The 18,390-nt window shown below is 40.1% G+C and overlaps 1 protein-coding gene across 14 annotated transcripts in view; it reads right to left on the bottom strand.

The window, feature by feature from the left end:
- LOC145940364 (uncharacterized) overlaps positions 1 to 18,390 on the bottom strand; it is a 63,988-nt gene that overhangs the window by 15,064 nt on the left and 30,534 nt on the right. For 3 of the 14 annotated variants that reach the window (XM_083045910.1, XM_083046339.1, XM_083045479.1), the window contains 12 exons: positions 15,670 to 17,350; positions 10,751 to 10,942; positions 9,029 to 9,139; positions 7,988 to 8,077; positions 7,673 to 7,759; positions 6,573 to 6,671; positions 4,174 to 4,254; positions 3,421 to 3,516; positions 2,803 to 3,037; positions 1,941 to 2,012; positions 843 to 1,008; positions 43 to 152 (listed from right to left, as the gene is read on the bottom strand). In XM_083045910.1, the coding sequence (XP_082902036.1) occupies positions 43 to 152; positions 843 to 1,008; positions 1,941 to 2,012; positions 2,803 to 3,037; positions 3,421 to 3,516; positions 4,174 to 4,254; positions 6,573 to 6,671; positions 7,673 to 7,759; positions 7,988 to 8,077; positions 9,029 to 9,139; positions 10,751 to 10,942; positions 15,670 to 17,316 (2,986 nt within the window). In that variant the 5' untranslated portion in view covers positions 17,317 to 17,350. The remainder of the gene's footprint in view (positions 1 to 42; positions 153 to 842; positions 1,009 to 1,940; positions 2,013 to 2,802; positions 3,038 to 3,420; positions 3,517 to 4,173; positions 4,255 to 6,572; positions 6,672 to 7,672; positions 7,760 to 7,987; positions 8,078 to 9,028; positions 9,140 to 10,750; positions 10,943 to 15,669; positions 17,351 to 18,390) is intronic. The other 11 variants (XM_083045566.1, XM_083045737.1, XM_083045651.1 and 8 more) reach the window with 11 other exon arrangements.

Here is an 18,390-nt window from a genome sequence, read left to right as displayed (position 1 = left end):
TCTCTCTCTCTTTTATCGTAATGACCTTTTTACTTATCTCACCTTCGGTCTCCTCCGTCTCTACGTCGTCTTCGCTTTCGCTCGACTCCTCGTAGGGTATGCCATTGAGAGATTCGTCCGCCACGCCAATATCCATGCCTTTCGCCTGGAATCTGCATGAGAAGACATGCAAGGCGGTTACAGATATTCCGATTACGCTTGTAGCATGTTCTGTCGCTTGTGAGTTTTCTCGAGTTTCAACTTACGAAAAGAAAACTGCTGACTGCTGAATACCGCGAAAATACCGGTTGTGTGTCGCACACGAAGTAGATTAATGAGATTATCAACGGTGAGATTTATATTTGATTATACGTCATAATTATCATAATGAAAATCTTACAATCTCTCTTAATGCATTTTTATTTTGATACTAATTTGAAAAAATTTTTTTAAATAAAAAACAATTTTTTGTGATTATCATATCCAAGACTGTAATAATATAATTATATGTTTAATATTTGCTTTTTTTATATCAAAACTTTAATTATTTTTATCAATTCTTTAGCAGCGCTCTCAAATATCATTTTAATTCTTTACATAAAAATAAACACGATAGAAATTACAGACTCATCATTACGCATCCTACGGAAACGAGTCTGTGTGTCACGGATAATATAAGATATTACAGTTTAGGGTAAATAAAGAGAGTCGTATATGGTCGTATCAAAGAAAGATGTGACTTGCACTACCAGCTAATACTTAGATATAATGTGAAATTCCATTCTGCGAATATATTACAAACAGATGGATTTTTAATCAGCGGTTTTGCATCTCGTAAAAAAAATCTATTATTGATTGCTCACTTGGCCAGTTTACTGAGGATGCTGGGCGATCTCTTGACAGCGATCTGCGACGGCGATCTCTCGATTTCATTGGCGTTCTCTGTTCTAGCTTTCTCAAAGACTTGGAAGCGCGATTTGACGTTTAAGCTTGAGAGCTCCTCGAGTCCTAGGTCGGGTTTGTCGGAAGCTGAAAAATTCAGATAAGAGGTCTCTCTTTATACATTCCACTCCCCGTGATGCTTCTGCTCCTGCTTAAACATTTAGACACTTTCTCTCCTCGGCGGTAAATTTGTTAGGCCGCCATTCGAGAACACGGCAATTTGCGGAAAAGACAAAGTTGCACACACGATAAAAAATTCTAAAAAGCGTCCGAGATGAAAGAAAATCTTGTTAAAAGAGCTGGGGTTAAAAAGAAATCGCTTTGATATAGCGTCACATTATATAGACACATCATATTACGAAAAATTGTTTTATTTTCTCGTGGATGTTAACACCACATACCTGTAATGAGATTCCGCTCGTTCTTCGTGAACTATTAGTAATATCGTATATAATATAATATAAGTTTGATGAAAAAATAATAATTGTGTTAATTTTTTTGTTTCAACTTCCTGGTGATACGTGGGCCGCGATGTATATTCAGTAATGAATCTTTCAAAGAATCTTGTCAACCACAGGTAAAATGAAATAAAGTTAACATACAATATACGTTAATATTAATATACGTTAAAAATGCATCAAATAATTTTGTACGCGAATTTAAAGCATTAATAGCGTTATTAACCGAATAATATTGATCACTGCATTTTTTTCATGCAAAAGACTAGATTAATTTTAGTGTTGAGAGTAGAATTAGTTATTTCGTAATTTTGTCAAATATACTGGGAAATACGCCCCTCGTTTTTGAAACGTATTCACGTCCCCCGTTTTATATTAATCGACACGCTGATGCGAGAGACCCGATTAAAGATGCACAGATAATTCTTCTATTCGGCACAGAACCGAATCAATGGTTAGATAAGCCACTTGCGAAAAGGGACACGCAGTGTTAGGAGCAATCTCCAAATTGCGGTCCACACACACACGTAGACACACGCACACTATGTCGAATATCGTTACCTCTGACCACATCGGGCGGCAACTCTTTCGGCTCGTTCTCCCGTATGATCAGCTCCGGCTTTCGAGGTCGCACTGCGGAGTTCACAAGACAAACTCTTTGTCGCATTAACGATACCTCTCATTCTCTTGGTGCGCGCGTGCACGCATGTAATTATACAGGTTGGGGGAGAGGGAGAGAGAAAAGAGGACTCTGCAATGTTAGCCTCTGTGCTAACAGCGTATAACAAAGTGGATCCGCGACGACGTTGTACTCAGTATGTTCCCCTCCTCCCTTTTCAAGTTATGCCAGCAATTAAGACAGCATTATGCTACATCTAGATTCCATTTTATACACCACTCTGTCTTTGTCCGACGTCTTCGTACAACTTCCTTTCTGTTATCTCTGCATCGAGAATGCAGCCTTGTTTCCAATTGTTTTTACGTTCTATACATACTCATTTTTTGACGCGTATCTTGTTATCGGGAAAGAAGAAACACGGGACGGCATAAGTTTGTACAAAATTACAAAAACCTGACCCGAGACGGGGCGGCTGGGATTAATCGAGCGCCCTGGCTAATCATTAGGGCGAAAAGAAATTTACGAGCACCGCGAGAACCAACTTTATCTCGTCCAATTTTCCCGTCGAAACGTATCTCATCGCGTTTACGTTTCTTTGATACATTCCGGCCGCTTCATACTTGCAAAGTTCTCCTTAGCCCTGCGACTACGAGATCGACATCGATCGTTAAGTATTCCGCGTTAAGATTTAATGTATAATATTCGCGAGAGCGATCCGTTTAAGCGGATTAACGCGGCTTAACGGCTTAAAAAAAAGCGTATCCGCGCTACATATCTACCCGAGAGACATAGCAATCATCTTACCGGGTTGTTCGGACTCCTCGACCGGTTTCGGTTGGAAGAGCTCCTTGAAGTGAGGCTTACAGTAGAGCGTGCTCTCGTGGCTCTCGTAATTGTCCACGTTGAGCTGTTTACCGCACTGCACGCACCGGAAGCAATTCTTGTGCCAGACCAGACCCTCGGCCTTTGTCTGCTCCATTTGAAATACGACCTTGCCGCAGCTGCGACAATTCGTATTCGCATCACCGCCCTGACCCACCTGCAACGCGTTCAAATTCATTAGCGTCTTTTCGCGGCTTTCACTCTCTATGCCGCGCCGCCTCTTTAGAAGAAGCGAGCAGCAGATGATTTTCTCTAGCACCGTCGTTCTCGGTGTTGAAGGTGTGTCCAAGTATATGCGTCTTTTGAGCGAGAGTTTAACATATTGCGTCCGGAAGATGATTTCAAGTGATTTCAATGCAATATGTAAATATTAAGATATTAAGATAAAAAAACTCAATTTTCAAAGTGAATTGTTCTACGTTTCTTCTTATTTTCATTCTATACTTGTAGACATTTTTATATAAAAGCGATATGTTTTTTTTTTTCGGAGTTTTGAGTAATGGAAAGAAAAAAAAAAAAGAGAGAGAAAAAGAGACTTACGGCATTTAGTTGTTGTTGCACTTTTCCTGCATCAACCGAACGTACGTGCAGAACTGTCTTCTTGGTGAGAGCGTCGAATTTGTTGAAGCTTGATTTCTGTAAATAAAACAATGATCTTGTCACAAAATAGATACTATAAATCTCGAAGCTAAAAAAGAAGAAAAAAAAGAAAGAAAATGAAGATAAAAGCTTTGCAAACAAACGTTTCATCCTCTTCCAATATTATTATGGAGCAAGAAAATTTTTTATCACCCGCAACCCTTTACTATTCTCAAAATAAGAACGATGCAAAGAGAAATGATTGTAGATTATCAAAAAAACTACGGAAACGGAAATTAAACGTGTAAAATTATGAAATTATTAAAACTTATTTGAACCCAAGTTTGAGATATTCTATTAGAAGAATAATTCGTACCAGAGAGAGCTAATATTAATTATACATAATTATTACAATATGTATTATAATATTTTTATAATCATTATAAACTGCACCAACTTTTGCGCAAATTGCAATTTTCAATCTCCACAAAAGAGTTGATTTGATTTGAACATTTATTTTCTAAGAAGATCGTACAAAGGTCTGAGAAAGCAGAAAAATCAATCGCAAGCTAAGAAAGCGAAGCATATATTTCTCTCTCTTGAGAAAGAGATGGCACAAGCAATTAAAAATGAACTCTGGGTCAAGTCAAATCAAACCTCTGTACGAATCGACCTTATCGCGCTTTATCTCTCTCTCGTCAAAATCTTTCTTACCTCGAGTTTCGGCCTCTCGCATGCACGATCCTTGTCCTTACCCTCGCTCGTTAAGCTTGCCAAACTACAGTAGGAAGCCCTCTGTCCCCCGAGGTCGGTTTCAATGATTGTCAATTTAGGGTTTCGCATGCCGGGAAGAGGTAGACGTCGAGAAGAACAAAGAGAAGAAACGGAGGCCGCGGGTTAGTGAAACGGTGACGTAAAACGAACAACAGGCGGAATACGGTACTCGAGTACTTATTACGGGATGCAGCAGTTAGCGATACTCGCGCCATTATCCACGGTTATGGCGTCGCCAACGACGCGACCGGAAATTTTAAAATCATAATTTGCAGGTAAAGAGAGAGATCCCTCACGCGGCTGAGGACAAGTATATACAATATATGCGACGACGTTGTCGTCATCGTCGAAGGCGGAGACGGTGCTCGAGTCTTCGCTAATATTTACGTCCGAGAGTATTAATTTTTTTTCTAAGCATACATTCTGTGCACTCAATATAAAATACACGTCCTTGAAGCGAACGAGGGAGAAGGCGATCTTGCGCCAAAGAGTCCTCCGACTCAGATATTTGCTTAACAATGTGTGGATACTATAGTCTTTCTCAATATTTTGTTCGCATTCTGTGTTTCACGACTTTAATTATTTATGTGTACGATTTGTTTTCTTTTGAAAAATCAATTTCTCCTTTTTAATTTGAATTTTAATATCTATGGGGAGATACTTTTCTCCCTCGTCTGCGTGCTAGGTGTTTTAATCGCCTCGAGCGAAGCTTTGCCAACTGCTGCATCAGACGATAAAGGAAAAGAGGGGTCCAACAAAACGAACGACAAAGGACAACATTGGAAGTAGCACGAAATTTATCCGTTGAATCGCGCCACGAGCTCACACACTTCATCTCGAATTGGCTTTGCTTTCGGCGCCGTCACGCCTATCAGCCACATCAGTAGGCTTTCTTCAGCAAACCAGATACGATCGCGAACATTTAATGGCTTGGCATTACCGTTAACACGATATATTTCTATACGGCGCATAGAATCATAAAATCAAATTATATCGAATAATGCCTTCCTTTAATTGGAATAGAAAGGATTTTAATCAAACGTCTCTCATCAGTAGCACGATTTGCAGATAAGATCGAAGACTCGTTAGGATCACGTTATACAAAGTTAATAGATAAAAAAAGAATTGCATTTTAATTATTATAATTTATCTAAATAATTAAAAATTATAATTCCTTGATATTTATTCTTTACACACATATTTAATATTAACTACTCGTGACTACTTTTTTGTTTTACCTCAGAGGCAGTCGCTAGTTTGTCTCAATCTGGTCTGGTAATTAAAATAAAAATTCTAGCAACTATGCGACACATTTAGCAGCATTGCGGTCTCGATGCGTCAATTCTTACGTTTGACCCGCTTTTCTCCCGCTTTCCTTTCCATATTCGGATCGGAAAACGATGAGAAACGTAAAATTTTGATAGGGGCACGCGTGCCCCATCGACGTTTCCGGGAGCGAAGTCGTGCACCGAAAACCCGATAACCGGATAACCGGACGATCGGCGGGTGGAAAAAAAACTCGTAATCGCCATCCGGAGTTCGCGTTTCCACGCAATCGGCTGAAGTAGGGCAACTGAGTAGTGGGTTATTATCAAGTCGGACCCTTCCATAAATGGAGAGACGGCATTCGCGGCGCGATGGAATGAAACTACTCCGGCGTGCATACGAGTTCTCAGAACACTGTACTTGACCGAGTACTTATTCAAGGAGAGAACTCATATTACCGAAATTCTTTTCTCAGGTCGCTTTCGGCGAGAAATTTGCGTGTTCGTAAAAAAATTATGAAGCTAAATCAAAGTTAAATCTCCTGAACCATGTAGTTTTAACACATCAATTTCGAACAAATTTAATTAATTAATAAAACGTTAAGGAGATAAATTTTTAGATTTATGTCAACAGCGAGAGTATTTCTGTTCTTCGTAAATTATCAATCATGTTTGCATGGACGCTTTTTGCATCAGAGCTGATTAAAGATTTCAAATACTGAGACTCAACGCTTTGAGACGAAAAAAAATTAAGTCGCCACTTCCACGGAAATGATCGCGAAACATTATAAATCGACGCTTGTAGAACGTTTATATTTTTTCATTCGTGATTTGATTATTTGCGATGATGCGAACGCGGCAAACAATAATCGATGGCCTTCAAGTACCGGATAGGATAAGACAATTACACGTCCATCGCTCTACACGTAGATTGTTATTCTCGGATAGAATTTGCCGATTGCGAGTCACGATAAAGGCTACACAGTTTCGATAGAACGAGTTCGCGACTCCATCGGTTCATTGTTGCTCGGCTGACTCCGATGTTGTCCGTGTCACTTACAAAAGATTACTTACGAGGGCCTTGACCGACACTCCGGCGAAGACGGGCGCGTCTTTGGCGAATCTCGAGTAACCCTGCTCGCATAATCTCAGATCACCCATCGACCTCGCTTTCTACGATCGAGCGAGAGAGCGTCAACGAGAATACAAATTAGCGATGAGCCGTTTCGAGAGACGCGAGTTCTGTGAAATATCGATCGCAAGCTAATGGACCGTCTTATTAGAGACGTGACGAAAAGTTTCGGCACCTAACTTTTTAAATTTTATAATAAAAATTTTTAATTTTATAATAATACTTTGCTATCTATATTTTTAATTGTGCAATAAAACAAAAACACTAATAAAATATTGTTTGCACAAAATTAATCAACATTAACAAGGCTGCGTTTTGTTGCAAAAATTCTGTTGCTATAAAAAAGAAAAAACATAATGTTTCTCAAGACAAAATCATTATGCAATTATAATAGCGTTTCATATCACAGAACTCGCGTTTTAGAATGTGTGATTAGTATATTATAATGTTGTAGTATATTATAATGTTCATATTATTTATTTGGAATTTGGATAATCGCCACGTTATAAAGCAAATCGGAAGTAGCTCATGCAATAACGAAGGTTAGATAATGCACTTTTCATTCATGTCTCGTACATATTATGGCGAAGACTAATTAGCGACATCGTTAATAAGCATTCGCATGCTTGCACAAATTCTGTCTATGCAGCGCGAATCATTCTCTTCTTACTTTGACACTAAGAAATTGCAAGTAGATTATATATTTACTTTATGAATAAAAAAATATTGATTAAACGAAGAATGAAAATTTTAATAAATAAAGACAATCTATTTTTCAAGAAAAATGCTATAAAAATTTTTGGAAAAAATCTCATCTTTAAAATCTGTTAAAAATAATTTCAAGATCCTATTTTATCTTTTTTTATATAAAAAGGTTTTTCAAACTTTCTAATTCGAATAAAAAAAAATGAGCATTTATCAATTTGCACTTAAGTTGTTTCTTACAACACTGTTTCCGACTATAACGAGCAAGACAAAACGAATACATAACATTCGATGCAAATTTGTGTGAATACGGATTATAAATAAAATATATACAAACCTCCTCGGTTTCCATCGCGTGGCTCGTTTTCCCAAAAGCCGCCTGATCGCCGTCGCTCATGTTCGAGATGTCGCCAAAACTGCGACACTGTTAGTGACAAATGTATCGGCTATTTATTAACGAAGCAAATTTGCGGCGAAAGCGTACGAAATGATCATCGATCTTATCGTTAAAAAAAGAAACGAGGCGCTTCCTATCTTATACAAAAAAAAAAAATGCTCGATAAAACGACAAGCTTATCTCGTCGTTATCAATCTCCACGTGTTTCTCTGTAAATTTAAACACATACATAATAATCGGCAATATGTCACTTACTAATTGCTTGATAGACACGCCGGTCGCGATTCGTTCCCTGCACAGCTTCTCCTGATCGCTACGGCTCGTCTCCGAGACATAGTTCTGTGTCTGCATGCGCAAAAAGAAAAAGAACAAAATGCAGGCGCGAATCGATGAGCGTATGCATGCGTATTAAGTACGCTTTAGTGTGCGTTTTTGCGCAATCTCGCGCCGTGAATCACAATTACACGCGGAATATGCATTACGTTTAATTATATGTTAATACCAATCGTCATCTCTGAACGATTTGTTCCGTTTCACCCCGACACAACAGGAAACTATTACTTTCCTTTTCGTAAAAAGCGACTTTATGAAACGTGCTCGGTCATGTTGGCTCATTATACTTACTCTCGTTACTCTTGCTCGCGTAAAAGCGCAAAGCTAATGCACGCGATTCCCGAAAGTGACAATATCATTTCTTCGGCGCCCTTAATCAAACGTCGCGCAAAAAAATTACTTTCAGTCGCTCACTGAAATGATTGCACGCCACAGCCGAGCTAATTATTTAGAGCTGCGTCAGTCATTGTTTCCGTGATCGTGTCGAGTGGATCGCGAAATGAGGACTCAGATCTCAATCTCGTGCACGCGCGTTTATTCGTTTGCAGGAAATTGTGAAGTCAGAAAATAGCATCTCTCGTGAACGCATAAACGCCGCGCGTGAAATGCGTCACTGGAGAACAGCTGAACCATAAGAGAAACGAGAAGATAGAGAGAATACAGAATGTTTGGTTGAGGTTTACGTTAAATGTCAAAGATTTATTTTATGCTGACGAATTCGAAGAATTTGACTTTCTCTGTTTGCGAAAATTTGAATATACGAAAGTACATCCGCGGTAGTTTGGAAACGTTTCAGCTATATAATCATTTGATAATTCATTTTCCAGAGGTATATAATGTTAATTGTTAATAAAATTGGATTAGATTCGTAAAAAGATTAAGGATTATAAATTAATAATATCTCGACTACAATTATTAGTTTGCGGTTAGTTTAAGGACAATACAGACTTTAGCGTAACTTACCAGTGACTTAACATTGACATTCGACAAATCGTCCTCGTCGGAGAAATCGATCATCTCTGAATGCGATCGCCGAGTACCCGTATGCATGCTTGCGTCTCGTAAGCTACAATTCTGAATGAAAAAAGAAACACAAACACACTGAGCATGCAACAGTGAGAATATTAATAAGCTGCGCTACGCTAATTTGTATCGAGCCATTAGTCGCGTATGAGATATCAAACGGCAAGAATAATTATTATATGCTGCATTAATTTTATTGATGTTATATTTTTCAGAATTCGAATTTCATTAAGCAGGAAAATACTCAATTTCTCTTTGATTTCTTTTATTTTAATTAAGAAAAAAAATGCATTCTTTCTCGATAAAAATTTCAGGAGCAACTAATATCAAAAGCAATGCACTTATACGATAATAAATTTATCGCATTTTGCTGTTTACATATGCAAATAATTTATGCAATTTTATCAGCACAGTAATTAAACCGATATTATGCAAGAGAAAGCTAACTTGCAAATAAAAGAAAATTTTTACGCACAATTAAGTTGGCCACAAAACATTTTCTCGGCACATTCTAAACATAATTTATACTCACGCAAGACACATCCCACGATACTGTTAATTGGTATAATTAAGGGATAAGATTCGCATGACACGATTGTTACGAATACTTGTTTGAAATCATTACTGAATTGTTTCTATTTTGCAGTTATAAGTTTGCTTTATGAGTCAAGACATAAATAGTAACAGTCATAATGAAACAGTCATAATAAAGTTTTAAAATCTTTCCTCTGCAATTGATGACGAATCGTTTAGCCACTCGTAATGTATTCAAATCTCGCTGAGTCAATCGATTTTTGTATAATATCAATATCAATTCGTTTTTCTCTCTTTCATGGACGTTAATGTCATAAAGGATGATTCGCGGAACGGAAGTAAAAGCTTGCGCTAGCCTGCAAAGGGAAACGTCGCAATCTCGATCGATATCGTTCGCCGCTCCACTTAATCAACGTTTCGATCGCGAATGTATCGGATCTTCGACGATGCCAAGAGGAACGCGATCAGGCTAAAATAGAAAACTCGCTCCACAATCTGTGCCGACGAAGTCCGGAAAAGCCGGCGTATGCAGATGAGAGACGAAAAGTGCGAGCTTCCGGTTTTCACCGGCGCATCGCCGGTAAAGAGTTACCGAGCAAAGCGATAATTAACGTGATAACGGTTATTTTATACCCGCGCATTTTGCATGTCGGATGACCGCCCTCGCTCGTGTTTCTAGAGTAATCGCTGACGCGACAACGCGAATAACCGGGCGCTTATTGAATGAGAAATCGCGTTGACATATATACATATGTATACATGTACGCCGTGTCGATAATTAACGCGACAGAACAAAATAAACTAATAAACATAGCAAAACGTAGACAGGATGTCCCGGAATAATCGCCCATTTCCTTCGTTCGCGGACCCCCGTGGTTTCTCCAACGAAAAAGAAAGAAAAAAGGTCGATCGATGATAACGCAACGTTTCAACGAGAGTTCCAGGCTTGAAGTAACTCTACGTGGAGTTTAATTCGATGGAACTCCGATTTGACGTCCTATCAGATATTCGTTCGAGTCGGCTATATTAGAGAATATGTACGGGTGAACGGATAGCTGCGGGACATACATATGCACACACACGCACACACACACACGTGTGCATCTATCAAAACGATTTATCACTTACCACGGAGATGTTCTCCTTCTCGAGATCGCTCTTCTTGCTCTTCTTAGTTTTCTTTGTGCGCGGCGTAAGGTTCGGCGAGGTGGCATCGTTACCAGCGACGCCCTCGATCTTCTTCTTCTTCGTTTTCGTTCCTACCTTCGAGGAGGTCACCACGGTGGAACTGGCGGTCACCGTCTCCTCGCGGCTTTCGCTCTACAAATAATAAGGAAAAAATTTATACAAATTAAATCTAGACCATCAGAAATTGAACTCCTTTCTTTTTTTTTTTTTTTTTTTTGTGGCATTCTCGTGACCTGGGATTCTTCGCGAACAATTAAAATGGAAATTCTGAAATGGTAATTTCTTTCCGCCGGAGATACCGAATATATATACCTATGCATGTATTTCTTTCGTGACTATATCATATGTGGCACACGCGAGGTCTCCCGGAAAGGAATACAGACTCGCAGAAACTAGATTTAGCATGCGCTATTGTGTTTCAATCGCTCTGGGATTCAATAGACTTCATTGCGCGTGTCGACGTATAAGTGAAATGCGGTCTTTGCGGTGGGACACGAAAGTTTACGTTCGCCCAACGAACACGATTTGCAAGCAATAATATCGATTTCACGGTATTATAACGCAATCTTTCCGTCAAACGCATGGGATAGTAAGGGAAAAAAAAATTGTTTGACGATTCGTTGCTACGAAAAATAAATTTTCCTCGCTCAACGCTTTTGTGAAGAGTCTATCTCTCGTCCAATGTACGTAAAATCTTGATTACTAAACGATTACAGACTAAATGTGAGGAAAATGTAAATTAGAAAGCGTGCGAAAGAAATAATAAATTAAATTGCATGGTTTTTGCCAATAACACAGTCGCGATTCTTCCTTCAAGAAACCATTTAAGACACTTCTTTTCTATCTCTGTAGAAAAACCGCAACATCACGCATCTTTCTCTATTGCAATTAATTATTTAATATAATTATTTATCGTCAATATAATAAGACAATAAAAACATTATAATTTTCGACTCAATATTCTCTTTACGAACAAATCAAAATTATTACTCCAACACCATGTTTATCCCGATCCAAGTATATCCCGTTGCAAAAGCTGTTCTTTCGTACGATCAGCCGCATATTCGCAGCGCACGTCATTTGCGATGTGCATACGTGAGCGTGCATAACGCGATCATCTGCACGTTAGAAAGGCGAGATTTGAGACGGAATATTTGTTTAATCATATGGTTTCACCGGCGCGGGCGGAACTGCTCCGATATCGCACGCTGCAATTAAAGCGTCACCCGCCTACGTGAGTCTCGGTCTGACTTGTAATTGTTCGACTCGTAATAACTCAAGTCGCGCGCGCTTACGATAACACACTGAAGTAATGGAATAATTATCAGAATAGAGAGTTTACGCGCTCGGGGTCTCGGGGACAAAAATATACATATCATAAATTAAAAAATGCTATTTTTTTAATTATAAATTAAAAAGATGCACATCGTTCTCGTTCTTTTTTATCAAACCGGAACGACGACTCGACTTTGATTCCTTTGGAACGTAGCGGAACTAGTTTTCAGCATCCAGATGTGTCGTATATAGACGACTGATAAGAGTGTATGTTCGTAAAGCCCCGATTTATGCGCAACAGCATAATGACTGCCCGACAAGGAAGACTTACGATAAGAGTCCCGCGCGCGCGAAAAGCAATATTCCGGAACGCATGAGTTATGCGAGCGTGGCATAAAGCCGTGACATAATGCGCACCGCTGGTAATCAAGACGACGTGACGTTTGGCTATTAATTAATCTCGAGAGTCGAGAAATCAGCACGGCGCAACATTCGATTCCAGTCGTCGTGACGAGCTGTTTATATTGATTTTCGTTCGAATGTCGATCGTATCTTGACAACGCGATACGTAAAAAAGGAAAGATGTTCGGATGCATCTATACATTGCGGGATATCTTGGTTAATTCTGACGCACTTTATCAATTTTTTTTCAGAGCTCTTCCGAACAATTAGAATCTTTTTGCGATATTTTACAGGCTGTCTATTTTTCACACTTACGTGCTCTCCGATACAAGAGTACGGAAGCAGAGTTTCTCGAGAATCCGCGCTACGTTTTAATTATTCACTCTCATCCCGAGGAAACCAGAAGATCGTGATCTTCCTTCCGATCTTTTCTCCGCGACGTTCACCAAGAACTTTCTCGTAGAGAAGATAGAAAATCGTGTCCATCACATCATCACTGATTCACAAAATACAAAACGGTGTATCCGAACGATTCACGAATAACTTATCCTAGCAGTCTCTAACACCGGCCACGCACTCAGAATGACGGACGCGCGTCTACCTTGGCAACGAGGTCGACGAAGGACAGAGGGAGAAAGAAGGAGTCACTGGAGGCGGATTTGAAGTGCGAGCAAGACGACCGGTGACCGAAGCGAGAGTGGGAGTGATGTAGAGTGAAAGAGAGAGAAGAAAAGAGAGAAAGAGAGAAAGAAGGAGAAGACTACAAGGGGACCAGAGAGAAAAAAAGCAAATGTTCTTGCTCAACAACCGTATCGTCTCCCCCGCTCACGTTCGAATCCATCAGCGACCTGCACTAGCACTGATGGATCAGGCCGATCGTCGTCCAGGTCATACCTGATCGATGATCATCCTCGGAACGCTGGAGGCGATGTGAAGAGACGCACGAGGTGCCTGAGATATGTCTGAGGGACCGAAGGAACGCGTTTCCCGAGGAGAGCGTGCGCGTCTCGTAACGGGTTCAGGAAACTCGATGTTCTCCAAAGCGTGGCACGCGCTTCCCGATTGGTCGTTTCCACCGGGCACGTGGAACCGATTGGCCAAGTGAGAGCTCTCTGGATACCGCTGCTCAAGCCAGCAGAACCAAGCCGAGGTGGAGCGTCCCGAGGAGCAAGCGGCCGGCAAAAGCCGTTCTTACGAGCGCAATGCGCAGCGTACGATCGACTTTGACCTCGATCTTGGTCAGCCCTTAACTGGTGACATAAAACCGCTGGTATTGCGTTTCATAAAGTATGAGAATTTAATAAAAAAGGAGGACGTCCATTTGAGAGTTGATGAAAACGAGGACGAAACTCGGTGGTTTTGCTTCAAAAGAGAATTCGTTGAAAATGATTTAATATACCCGAAATTTAAATAAAATAGAAAAGAGAAGTAGAATGTAATTTTGTGATAAAAAATATTATTTTTAAAATTTAGCTTCTCAGATATACTGTGTAACAAGTAGGCAGAGACTGCGTTGAAAAGACGAGGATAAAATAATATATTATTTATGTACACAGTCGTTCATTATCTCTCCTTTTATACGTTTTCCTTGCACAAGCAGTAAAATCGACCATCAAAAATTATTTCTTTTGAAAAATCTGCACTGCGCATATAAATAATAAAGTTACAGAAAATTACAGGAAGAATAAATCAAATTTACGAATGTAATTATCAAGTTTAGCAGAATATCCAGAATACGGAACGCACGAGTTTAAAAAATGAATGTTACCAATTAAGAATTAAATATCTCTTTTTCGCTTTATTTATCTCTTTTTAGATTAAATATTTTCCGAAAATCAATTTGGTCAAGGAGGCAAATGTCATTGTACCGCCACGTGATAAATGACGTTTCATGGGCTGATACGAAAATCCATGGCGATAAGCTGGCTTCCGCTGCCGCAGCAGATCTCGCATTTGCATGAAATTTGTGGCGTGAGCGATCGTCACGCGCCGCTGATCGTGAGAGGGTGTACCTTGGAGGGTATCGAGGAGATGAAGGCAGATAATACTGGTTCGGGTTTTGCGAGTAATGAGTTGTAGCGAAAGGTACACGTCGCGAGAGTCGCAATTGTGCAGGAATGTTGAAATAAGTGGATAATCATAAAGAAGAGGGGAAAGAGATTATCTGCTATTAATGATTATTTAGACTCGTGCTCGTTCGATTATTTCACGAAAATTGAAAAATTAATCGAACGGATTAATAATAAAACGTCGCGTTTCAGTAATCGCCGGGTAATTCCTGATGTATAACAGGAACATAAATTTACTCAAAAACTCAATGCACCATCGATGAAAGTATCATCACGTTATATGCGGATCCCGCGGGCGTTCTGAGAATCGCTTACCCGGAGGCAAATGCTGTCGAGAAAAAAAAGTATAAACGAGATTAATCGCTGCAACGTGTAAAAACATGCGTAGGAGTTACATACATAGAGCGATGGCGCAATTAGTCTCGCGAAGATTGCTAGGTGGATTCACAATGCGCTCGCAAGAATTATTCAACACAAGCAAAACCCGAACGCGCTTGCTTAAGTTATGGCGAGCTTGCGTCTCTCTCTCTCGAGACGTGTTCTATGCAGCTCTTTACCGGCAAAAGCAGAAACCAACCCTATCAATTTCAAGGTACATAAATTACACGCTCTGCATACATGTGAAATAGTGTCAGTTAATAAAACGTTTGGAATTATTTCTCGCTGAATTAATCGGGCACAATTTTCTATGATATCATAGAAAGAACAATTAATTTTAATAACAATGATGTTACTCGACATTAGTAAAATGTCGAGCAAATCAGTCGGCAATCAGGCATTAATTACTAATAAAACGATCATTACTCTTACCTGTGTGAACGAATGGCTCGAAAAAAAGAGCTGTGACTCGAAACGATGAATTTTCTCAACGCTTTACACTCACATGAAATACCACATGAAATCAATATGTCATTGTCATAAAATTTATGATAGTGACATATCGTTAATTAATTCCTAAACGCTGAAATTAGTTGCGAGTGCAAAGATTCGATTTAGGCAGATATATAGACACAGATCTTGTTCGAGTCTCTCTCCCTCTTTCTTTCCCTCGAGCCTCTTCGTCGTGCGTAGGCATCAAAGTTAATTCACGAAAAAAAAAAAAAGCACACTTACATCGCAGGCGTTAGAAACATCGCTCGTCTCCGTCTCGTCCGGGGTGGCCAGGGGGGCGCGGGGGGACGTGGGGGGCGCGAACGAATCTTTCGCTTTCTCCTCGTTATCGTCTCTCGTCGCCTCGTTAACGTTACCGCCGCGTTTCTCCTCGACGTCAACTGATTTCGTAGCCTCCTCGACCGTGGTCCACGAGTCCAAATTCTCGTCGACGACCCTCTTCGTTTCCGAGAAGATGGTCACGTTTGTGTCCGACACCACGACTTCGGTCTTTTCTATGAATGTCGAATCTGACGCCGACAACTCGCTCGAAGACTCGTCCACCTGGTTCTGCGGATCTTCCGCGATGGGACACTCTGGGGCGGATTCGCTCTCGAGAACTGATCCCGTTGTCGATGAATCAATGATCTCTGACAATCTCTGACACGTACTGGCCGTCTCTGTCGACATCTTAGATTGGCTGGCGATATCGTCGTGGAAGCTTCCTAATTCGTCGTCGAGAAGCACGAGCTTCTTGCTCAGCTTCGAATTTGCCTCTTCGATTTCGGAAGACAACATTTGCAAACTTGCTCCAACATACTGGGTGAAATCCTCAAGCGGCATGATCTGAGATGTCTTTTGATTGGCCTCTTCGCTCAACACGAGACACTCCGTAGCGAGAAATTCCTGCGTGCTAGCCGTCTCCGTGAATATCTCAAACTGGCTAGCGATACAGTCTGCGTCTTCGATGATTTCGGAGGGCGATTGTTTGTCCTGAGAAATCAGCGATGTTCGCAAACTTGCCTCATCACATTTCTGAAGCGTCACATCGTACAAAGATTCTTCGTTCGTGGAAGGAAACTTCTGCTCATCATCTTGATTTTGCTTGACGAAGTAGTCTATATTTATGCTTTCTTGATTGACATCGGTGCGACAAAGATCCGCGTCGTCCGGCTTTTGCGCCAGTTCATTCTCCTCATTTGCGGAACAAAGTTGAGAGGTATCGATAAAATTGTTCGTGACGTTACTAAAATCCGGGACGTCTGTAGCATGAATGGCGTGATCCCTGGCGATTGCCTGATGCTCTTCGGGTTCGTCTCGATTCGACGTTCTATCGTCGTCGCACGTTTTCCGACCAACTTCCGGTTGCTCGACGAACACCTGATCCTTCTCCTGATCGTGAAAATGCACCGGTTCCGGTTTCACGATTTCAGTATTGGCGTCCGGGGACACGTGACCGTTTTGATGGGGTTCCTCGATCAGAGAATAGTGCTCGCTCTCAGCCGCTATAAACTCCGCGTTGATGTCAACAGGATCCTGTCGACGATCCAGGACGATCCTCTTGATCGGCTCCGGTTGAGTGACGACGGATTCCTCCTCGAGCTCGTCGGCGATGTCGTCGTCGCTCTTGCTCGAGCAGATTCTCAGCGCCAGCTCGCTCTCTATCAACTCCTGCAGGCTCTTGTCCTCGTTGTCGTCGAGCTCGTTACGCGTATTGTTCGTGAGTACGAGATCGTCATCGTCGTCGTCGTCGCACAATGAGATTAGTTGGTTGTTACTCGCGGTTAGATCATCCAAATCAATCAAACCGTTGTTAGACTGAACACCGCACACCTCGTTCTTCTTGCTACTTACTACATTGATCGATTTCTTCGTCGCCACCTCCGCCATCGTGATTCCTCGTGCGGTCACACCGTGGAGGCACCTGGAAGAGGATGATCATTTAAAATCGAAAGTAATTTAAATAAGCGCATTTCGATAATGAGCTTGAAAGCGACATTAAGGTGGTTATTCGTCCGATTTCAAGAATGTTAATGCCGCAACTCCAATATATGTAATCCTATTTTATATTTTGACTTTGGCTTTGTAAGAGAATATACAATATGGACTGGAAAATAAGGCTTCTCTCTTTCTAGCGCGAACAAGAAGAACATATGAATTTATAGATAATTAATACAAAGATGCAGATTAATACAGAGATGAAACTGGGCAATGGGAACGCGAAATGTAACCGGTTTTTCCATGTAATTTCGAGCTAGAAAGTGCGAGATAGAATAAAAATTTCACGGGACACTCGCTTGCGATGCGGGAAAATGTAAAAGGCTATACGTTAAATTAACGTTTCGAAGAATATAATGAAAAATACATTTATTTCAATAACACGTTCCTAATTGTTCCTATATCGAATAAATATATACGATGTGTCCGTCAAAATTAAATTGTATGTACATTAATCTCAATTAATTTGCACGAATATTATATCGCAGATATAAGAGGAATAAATTTCCAAAGATAGAAATTTTTTAGTTCGAGACTTTCTGTAAATATTCTCATAAGAAATCATTTTATATATACACAGAGAGAATTTTCTCTTTGAATTTACCCTGAAAATCATGGTAATCGTGAGACAATATGGTATGGAAAGAATTTTATGAGAATTTCTCTGATTAATATTTATCACAATAAAAATATCTATCACAATATAAAATATGTTTGATTAATTTTACTATGCAGCCCCACGATTATCATGATTTTCAGGGTAAATTCTAAGAGAAAATTCTCTCAATGTACTTGTAATTTTTTTAATCAATCATAATAATATGTATTATCGAAAACAATAATTTATTTAGCTATATTTATCTTGCCATAATACGTTTCTTTATTTTACGCGGCACAATAAGCATATACATATGAATCCGATCTCTTCAATCCTCGCACTTGACTTTCTCCGTATCGGTGTGCAAA

This window comes from Prenolepis imparis, unplaced genomic scaffold (genome assembly GCF_030444845.1).
Source record: "Prenolepis imparis isolate NDT839.2.m4 unplaced genomic scaffold, iyPreImpa1.0 SCAF_1, whole genome shotgun sequence".
Classification (NCBI taxonomy): domain Eukaryota; kingdom Metazoa; phylum Arthropoda; class Insecta; order Hymenoptera; family Formicidae; genus Prenolepis; species Prenolepis imparis.
Note: the sequence above shows the minus strand (reverse complement) of the source record. Positions and strands in the feature narration are given on the sequence as shown.